Here is a 9,487-nt window from a genome sequence, read left to right on the forward strand (position 1 = left end):
TTCTGACTTGTTCCTTTTTAGGTCTACGCAAACGGGATTCGTAACATTGACTTACACTTCATCATCCGTAAACTGGCAGCACCCGTAATCTCTGTTCTCTTACTCTCACTGTGTGTGCCGTACATCATAGCTTCTGGTGTTGTACCTTTACTAGGTATGTATACATTCAGAATACCTGTTTATCATCTGATGGTTTATAGCAGTGTAAATATATTTGTGGAAATAACACTCCAAGCTCTGCGTTATTTGAAAAAACCCAAACAAGCAAGCAAACAAACAAAAAAACCTCACCAAAAAACCCCCTCTATTCTGCCAACAAATGTAAATGCTAAAGGATTGCTGTGTTGTCTTAAAGTGTGGCATTTTTTTGAGAAATGCAATACATTATTCTGACTAGCTACACCAGGAGTATGGGACTGAATAATATCTAACAGCAAAAATATAGGTATCTAGCTGGCTTGAGAAAGGAATAATTAATTCATTTCTTCTTTGGACAATCAACCTTTAATTTTAGTCTCTCTGGGAGCTATACTGAGCTGAGGCCATCTTTTTCTGACTTGTCAGATTCTAAACAAAGCTTAGAACAGGTGAAAATACTGGGTTTGTTTTGAGATTTTGATAGTATCAGAGTAAAATGTAAATTTTAAACATAGAGGTGGGTTTTTTTTTTTAAGATTCTCCTGTGTGAGCTTTTCCATCAACAGTTGTCTTTTGGTAGTTAGTTTTGATGTTAACAATATGTTAAAGAAGTCCCATTTTATTCTCCGATCTCTCACTTGACTTCTGTTGCAACTTTTTCCTGATACGAGGTATACAGAAGTCAATAAGCAAAAGAACTTATAAGCCCTTTTCTTTTTTTACTGTGGATTTTCACTGTGCTAATGGAAAACTTTCCACTTCAGTGCTTCAAATTAAAAAGAACAGCAGCTGTCATGTTGGAACTGTGGGATAAATGGATGTGTAATTTATTTCACAGCCGTTCTACTGAAGTTACAGTATAATAAAAAGTCTAGAAGCAGGTAGAGAAGCAAAAATATGTGAGTTGCTTCAGCAATGTTAGATCATGTAAGGGTTTTGTCTTATTTTGTAGGGGTTACCGCTGAAATGCAAAACCTAGTCCAGCGACGGATTTACCCTTTCCTGCTTATGGTGGTGGTTTTGATGGGAATTCTATCCTTCCAAGTCCGCCAGTTCAAGCGCCTTTATGAACATATTAAAAATGACAAGTGAGTATATAGTGTGGGTTTTTTAATTTTTCCACTTTAAATTGTGATAACTTCAGATTGAATTCAGGTATTGTATATACTTGTGACGTAAAGGGATTTTAGGAAGTTTTCTAGACAAATGGCCCGTTGAGACAGACCTAAACTGTTCTTGGCAAATGTTTTATTTATGGTTCAGGTAGACAAACACAGGAATAGACTGTCTTTATAAATGGAAGACACTCCTCCATGTCTAACATGAATGCGTTTTACCACAAATGAAGCTGATTGCTTGTTTGTCTCCTGCTGTGTAGTCTTGAAGAACTAGTGAATGTTATGATTATGATACACCTGGAAGTAAAATCATGTCACAATCTGATTCTTATAAAACCATTTCTTCAACCTTTTCTGCATAACTGTTTTTTGTACTCATTAGTCAAATTAACCTGTTAAAGAATGTTCAGTTGATTTGATAGAGTTTGTCCTTACCAAACTTTGTATGGTTTTTTGATTTTTTTTTTCAGTAATTATTAGTCTGTATTACTCAGACAACGAGTTTGTACAACAGGAAGTAAGCAAATGTAGTCATGCCAGTCAGTAGAGATTTGTGGTTTAGAAATACACTTAATTAAATCTTTCATATAACAAATTCTAAAAGCATATACAAGTTTTTATGAAATTCTAGAATGTACAAAAAATATATGATGGTGGTTGTTTATGGTTCTGTGACAAAAGGAGAGATGGTGAAAAAGTTTCTAAAGGAAATGATAAGTTTTAGGGGAAGAATTCATAGGTGCATATGGCTCTTCTACATGTAGAACCAGCAAGTAAATATGAAGCATGGAGAGGAATTTAGGTGGCAAAAAGTAGGAGTGTGAATCAATGACCTACAGAAGTAAGGAACAATGTAAAAAGTACAAAAACTGCTGAGCTGATGAGATGGTATAATGTTGAAACAGAATTTAAATAAAGGAATCTCGCACCCCTTAAGCTTGACATGGAGTAGCATTAGGATATTTTCTTTCCCTTTAAGAAAGACAAAGCTGCAGCAAAAGTTCTTTCTTTGCAATATTTACTTTTTTTCAACCAGGAGCTGAGCCTTGCTTAGCTTTACTGAGTACATGTTCTGCATTGTCACAGATTCTTTTTTGAACTTAGAAGAACCTCATTAGCCCTTTCATTTCGTTTTATATCAGATTTGTTTTTCCAGATGTTCAAGTGAAAGAACTCAAACACTCAGACACTGCAAAGATGCTCTCAAAAGTATCCAGCAAAGGGCCTGGGTATATAAATACTGCAAACACACTCCTTATATTTCATATCTTCATGCAGTTTGTATATGTCTGAATTGTATGACTACCAAAGTTAGGCCTGTAAATACAAACCTGTAATGCCTGTATTCCATTACAAGGTGCCTGAATGTTGAGAAAAAAGATGAGGGTGGTTAAAGTCCATTAAGGAGGGGGAGGTATTGCTTATAGAATAATGTTTACTGAAATGAGAAAGCTACTTCTGCAGAAAAGGAGATAGAGTGGATTGTGTTACAAAATGCTGTTAATTTGTGTTAATTTCTCACTGTTTTTCCTGTAATCCCAGGTACCTTGTTGGACAACGACTTGTGAATTATGAACGGAAGTCTGGTAAACCAGGCACATCAACAACTCCACCTCAATCTTCACAAGAATAGATGGTCATATTAAACATCTTGACCTTCCCTTTGCCTTTACATGTCCTTTTTTCATAGACTCTTCTCATCTTTGGATATCTCTCCCAATAATACTCTCGGCAGTGTTTTGGCTTCTGTTAGCAGCATCCAGATAGCAGTTAAGGCTTTGTTCCTTATCTGCATTTTCTGATGTTATAAATGCTGTCTGAGATCTGTATATGTGTAAATAGAAGTATCCTGACACCCTAAAACCTTGGATTAAAAAGAATGTGCATTGTACATCTTTAAAAAGTATATTAATTTATTAAATCTAGTTGTCACTTTATTTTGGACTGCTGTTCTGTTGACAATGTGCCACAAAGCAATAGTGCGAAGAGGCAAGATGTTTTTATAAAATTTGGAGCTTACTTTATGGTGTTCATAACAGATCCTATTGTAGTAATACAGTATGATTTTTCATGAGTGGAAAGGCCACAGAGAATATCAAAAGTAAATAACTGTCTTACAGTCAGCAATGAAGTGGCTGTGGTGAGAACATAATGAACTATGTATCTTGCTGTCCAGTCTTTTTTATTATTTTGTATAACACCAAAGCTGTTGTACATTTTTCTATTGCCTGATTGTTTTTCATGTGTCAGAGTTTGTAATATTGTACAGTTGCTGTTAAATCAAGAAAATATTTCCTCTTCTGAGAATTCAGATGTACTTGTTGAGGCTCAGCTGGATTTTTCTGTTTGGTTGAAGGGGTGGGTGTTGGCTTTGGGATCAGGATTTTGTGAATTGAAACAGTAAATAAAAATTTACTAAGTGTAGGTGTTGGAAGCATTTAAAGGTATCAAGGAAAATTAGATAGGTTCACAACTTAAATTGTAGCCAATTTCTTATCAATAATAGAATTTTTCAGGACCTCAAGAAAAGGGATGAACATTAACTGATGTGCTTGCACAGCACAAGGAGCATAGTGTAAGCAACATCCTGACCTGGTCCTTAGTTAAAGAGCTTGAAATCTTTTTTCTGTAAGTTACCAAAGTTGAAAATTGTAGTATGAATTTTATATTGCACAATTACTTTAAAAAAAAACAAACCCAACCAAAAAAAAATTCTCTCAGAATTGGTCACTGTGAATTTTTATGGGAATAATATTGAAGGAAGTGATTTATCATGTACCATTTATTTCCTGAGGGGCAGGGAAATACACATGCTATTAAGCAGGCAAGGAAGAGTTAGCAGATATCTTTGCAAGAGCACAGTCAAACAAGAGCCACCAAATCAAGTCTGTGTTATTTCTATATGTAGATAGAGTTCTTTTGCAGTAATGTTTGGGGGGGGCTTATGTAGATAAAGAAAATACATAACAGTATCACAAAGCTTTAAGTAGCATCAAATCACATGCTTAGATTGCAGTATCTTTCCTAGACCAATGTGGGAAATGTGAATATCCATTGCAGTATGGAGAACATCAATGGAATATTTTAATTGCTATTCAGTACACTCTTCTTCAGTATTCTGTACTTAACCATGTGTGTATATAATTAATACTTGAGAATCTGGCAAGTGCTTTGAAAGTGTCATCTCCTTCTATTGATGTTGCATCTCTGATCTGACATTGTTTTGAGCTAATATGGTCCAGGCTGTGATGGTGGTAGTTCATTTTTTTGGTGTCTGGACTCGTGTTCTAAGGCAGCGAGAACAAGCCAAATGCATCTGAATCTAGTGGCAGGAGGACTGGGCTGTCACTATCAGATTCATACTATTTTACAGAATTACTGCTGTACTGATGGTTTTGAACCACAAATATTACCTTTTGGAGTGATTTATTAGGAAATTTCCAGTGAAATGAAATCAGAAAAATAGCCTAAATATTTTTCTTTCATTCACTGTTGCTTACTTAATGCCAAATTGAGTATATATTCACCCCATATATTTTTGATGTGCATAAATATTGCATTTGACTATTTACAGTGGTGTACATTGTGGGACAAATATATTTTCACAATAATAAATTCACTGATAACATACATTCTTACTTATGCCAAGATTCCGTCTTTGACATACCTTTCACAAACAGTTCCAAAATGGGCTTGTCACTCAAATATTGCAAGCACTACTGTGCATCATGGAGAATTTACAGTAGTGTGGTACTTGTAACTTTGTGTTTTTATCCAGATAAATTGGTCTTAATATTAAAATTTATTAAGAAAAAGCCTTTGTGCTGTTTCTTACCACTGTTATTTCACAAGTCATTAAAGAAAAAAGAGAATCAGGCCGGTCATGCAATGTGATCTGTAGCTGTTTTGATGTAGCTTACATTATCTGTATTCTCTCTTTGTTACGGAGAACTGGTTTCAAATGCAACTGTTATGCTGGCAGGCATGAGGTTTGTTTCCAAAACTGTCCATTGTGGACTTCAGAAAAATCTCATCTCCTTACCTCCTTATTTTTACACGTTTTGGGAAAGAATATGGAGGTTGTATAGAACAAGAATTAAATAACAGTACTTTTTTATTGTTTTAAATTTCAATGGTTTGCCTTATTGTGCCCTGAGTAGTCCTCTGGCCTAGAAACATGATAGTAAGCATGTAAGTGGCTGTTACTGAGACAGCTGATGAGATCTGTACCAGTGGCTTCCATCTGTGCTAGAGTAATACAGCATGCTGTGGGCTTATATTACTCTTCAAGTGGAAAAGACTCTGTGTGTGTGTGTGTGTGTGTGTGTGTGTGTGTGTGTGCACGCGCGCATGCGCGCTCTTTTACCCCAGTTCGGGTTGACCTTGGATCTTGAATGGAGGGGTTGGAGGTATGCACTGGCTTAATTGTATCCCCTTTGTGGTGTTGAGAGTCTAATGCTGTTGTTAGTTCCACAGGCCTTCATCCAAGAACTGTCAAGATGGCTCTGTAGCTATCTTTTGCATTCTGAAAGAATTTAATTGCAGCATGGCTTTGACTGTTTTTACACAGATTATTTTATATTGATTAAAAATAGTTAAAACTCTGCATCCCTTCTCTGTCTCCCCCTTTTCTGCTGGGTGAAGCTGAAGTTACTTGGTTTTGTTTGAGGGCCCTCTGGTACCTGTAACTGCTTTCAGTCCATAATTTCCTTGGCGAGATGCCAGCTCTAACACAATTACAGTACTCACATCACTTTTCAGCTGAGTGTATTAATTCTTTCCTTGCCTCTCCCTAAGACTGAGTCAAGATCATCATAAAGTCTGCACAGCAGTCCCATTATTCTGCAGAGAACTCTGTAAAAAATACCTTACAGTGCACAAATGGGTGGTTTGTTGATTTCACTGCCTGGCATGCTGATCACCGTCATTTTGTTTCCTTGGACTTCACTGTCTGTTTGTTTACATATAGATTGGAAGTTCTTTGTGGCAGGGTCAGTGTTCTTGTTCTGCTTGCCTTGGGAATGGCAATGGAATTGCAGAAATGATTATGCAGATAATAAAAACATTAAACAAGGAACTGAATCTTGGTAGTATAATGAAGTTCAGGATGCAAAATAAAGGAAGCTGTCTTCTGAAACAGATAAGAAACAACTTTTACAAAGCATAAAAGTAAGTTAGAGCTCTCTTGTATTTCTTAATTAGATTAATTGAAACTAAAGTTAGCAACAATTTTATTTATGGTTATTCCACAAGCTATGCTTCTGGTATTAATTTCTTCATTTAGAAGTCACCATAAATTGAGAAACAATATGCTGAAATCAAAGTTATTCAGTAATGGAAAATTTTAAAAGATTGTATTTCCAAATACCAATCCAAAATAAACTAAATTTTAAATTCAGGATAGTACTGAGGGATGGAGGAAGGGCAAGATTATTTCACAACTCTGAACATCACTTTTGCTGCTTATCTACTTACCTGCAGTTATCTCTTGCCTATTGAGTAGAGGCCAACGCCAAAGCTGCATAGGCATTTCCCACCCACCCCCCATGAAGAGATGTAAAACATCTGGAGTTGTCTGATATCCGGTGGGGGAGAAGGGGGTGGTACTTAACATTACTTGTCTGATTCATCACAAAATCACTTGGCTTTCGAGGGCCGTTTGTGTTCCTGGAAAGTAAGACTAGAGAGAACAGAATTCCTTGTTGCTTATAGAAGTAGAGAACACTGCAAAGCTAATTTATTTATACTGGATAGAATTTCTGTATTAGAACCCAAATAGTGCCCAGCAGCACTGGTTTGCCGTGTTCAGCAGGTGCAAATTGCATAAGTGGCCTGCTGAAGTCCAGAAGGAATGTGCTGAATCTAAAAATTCTGTGGATTAGAATGGAGTGTACATAGGTGTCGTGGTTTAGGAATGGTATTCTCCAATTTAGTGTTGCCACTGAAACCACTTCACGCACTCCTCAGCACTGCTCGCTTACTACCCTCTCCCCTTTCCTGCAATGGGCTGGAGAGGAGAATTGGAGGCACAAAAGGTAAACCTCCCGGCTCCTAGCTGTGCCCCCTGCAAAAAATAACCCTGTCTTGGCCGGAACCAGAACAATGAGATATTTTGACTAGTTGTGAGCAGGAGGCACAGAAGCAGGAAGCAGCAGCAGGATTTCTAAGCCGAAATTAGGCAATGGTGCTGTAAAAGAACAATTACGTTCATGGATATACTTTTAAATGCTCTTTGTATAAGAGTAATGGGTAAAATGCACGGGAGGGAAGTACTCCCTCTATACTCAGTGTATAGCAAGAATCTGAGTTGCTCCTTTTGCTGAAGTTACACTTGTGTTTTTATTGCCTATATCTGCATGGAGTTTGATCAACCTTTTCTTAACAGAAACTAGGCCTTACTCCCTTTATAGCTTTGTGTCAAGATTCTCAACCAGACCCATCAGTGTCCTCACTGTGCCTCTGAGAGTTTTGTTTTTTTTTTTTCTTTTTGTTCCTTGTTGAAAGGGTTTTGTTGACCCCACAGCCATGGTACTGATCTGTGTAATCCTGAGTTTCCTTAAACAACCTTGCATTAATCTGCAGATAATTAACATCTCTCCTCACACCACTAACCCTCAAGCATCCCTCCCTCCTGCCTCTTGATCTTGTTTTTACTTACCAATTATCTCGGAGGTTATTCCACTCTTTGTTATGCTGGTTTGGCCTTCCTTTTACATCCACGAGTTACAATGATCTTTAAGTAAATGTTTTAGTATAATTACATGTGAAAAGCATACTACTTTTAGCTAAAAATGAGTTCCCAAAAGTATAAATGACTTCTTAAAAGGAATACCATCCCAGTATGCCAAACTTAAGCCAACATGTGTAATTATGCATTCTTTCTGCACCATTAACACAGGACTAATGAGTAGAAAATTTGCAGTATATCCGGTACTGCTTATAAGTCAGGAGGCTGCATGGTAAGGATGGTCATAACTCATGTACCTCCAGGGTTTTTTTGCAGTCCCCTCCATACCATCCTGTTTCATACCATCCATCCTCCCCCTGTAGTTAAATATATGATGGTTGGGGTCAAAAAATAAAGAACAGTGCCCATGCTCCTTTTTCTGCAAAGAGCAAGGACTGTATTGCCTAGAGTTTTGCTTATTACTTGATGCAGTGTGTCTTGTTAATTTTTGTTATATGTAAGCATTTATACAAAGATTAATTTGGCCATGCCTTTATAGATTAAGCATGTTCTGGAGCAGCATGTGATTAATTGGTAACCTATTTTCCAGTTATTTTTCACTTTTATATGGAAGTTTTAGCCTTTGGCTTTTTCCACTGGTTTGCAATTCATATAAAATAACATGTTTGAAAAATACAGAGTTTTTCTTTAAATACTCACAGGAAAAATTCCACCTACATGCTACTGTTTCCCATAATACAGTATGGCAGCTTTATGCATGATTTCACTGCACTGGACCAAATCACTGGAAGAACTGAGGATATGACATTTACTTTTTGAGCATTTTTGGGATAGTTCCAAGTGTGTCCAAGAACTGCAGATAACAGAGAATATGAAATTTTTGCTGTTTATCTCTTATCCCTAGACACCTTTGAAAAACTGCATTGTGAAATGATCTTAATTTAATTCCACTCTGTAAACTCCTGCAGGATAATGTTTGCTGCATGTTTTTCTTTGTCCTGCATGGCCTTACATGTTCATCAGCAGGGACATAATGTGGATTAAAAAGGGCTTGCTCCAAATAAGATTGTGTGCTTCTGCAGTAACTGTTTGGCCTGTTTCAAGCACAGAGCACCCAAGTCTCTTTGGAGCAATGGCTTCTGAAGGCTTTCTGAAGCGAATAATCCTATTACCAAGTTAATTTGAGTGCTCGAGCTACTTACAGCCCACGTTAGAAGGAATGGGAGGGGCACTGCTTTATAACCAAGAGATGCACTAGTGTCTTTACAGAGGATGCCATTCAGGTTATCTCCGGTGCTGTCTTTTTGTGCAGAGGAAATAGGTCTCGTAGCTGGCAACTAAGACTTGGAGGCAGAGAGGGCACTGAATCCTTGGAGTTCTGAAGTGGTGGTAGAACCCATGCTGCCTTGTGGGGCCATATTTGGAGCAGTGGGTGCTGAGAAGCAGCTGGCACTGGACATGCTGCTCTCCATGGTGGCAGACCTTCTGTAGTCCTGCTGTCTGGAATGTTCAGGATCATGGCAGCTGCCCAGCAGAGGTTGCT

General features: G+C 37.4%; 1 protein-coding gene across 1 annotated transcript in view; it reads left to right on the forward strand.

Annotated features, from left to right (window-relative positions):
* MARCHF6 (membrane associated ring-CH-type finger 6) overlaps positions 1-5,862 on the forward strand; it is an 87,978-nt gene extending 82,116 nt beyond the window's left edge. Inside the window, exons 28-30 of the mRNA XM_018070103.2 lie at positions 22-154; positions 1,091-1,226; positions 2,799-5,862. Of these exons, the coding sequence (XP_017925592.2) occupies positions 22-154; positions 1,091-1,226; positions 2,799-2,889 (360 nt within the window). The 3' untranslated portion in view covers positions 2,890-5,862. The remainder of the gene's footprint in view (positions 1-21; positions 155-1,090; positions 1,227-2,798) is intronic.
* The last annotated feature ends 3,625 nt before the right edge of the window (positions 5,863-9,487 follow it).

This window comes from Manacus vitellinus, unplaced genomic scaffold, assembly GCF_001715985.3.
Source record: "Manacus vitellinus isolate BGI_N305 unplaced genomic scaffold, ASM171598v3 scaffold_17_pilon, whole genome shotgun sequence".
NCBI classification, from domain to species: Eukaryota; Metazoa; Chordata; class Aves; order Passeriformes; family Pipridae; genus Manacus; species Manacus vitellinus.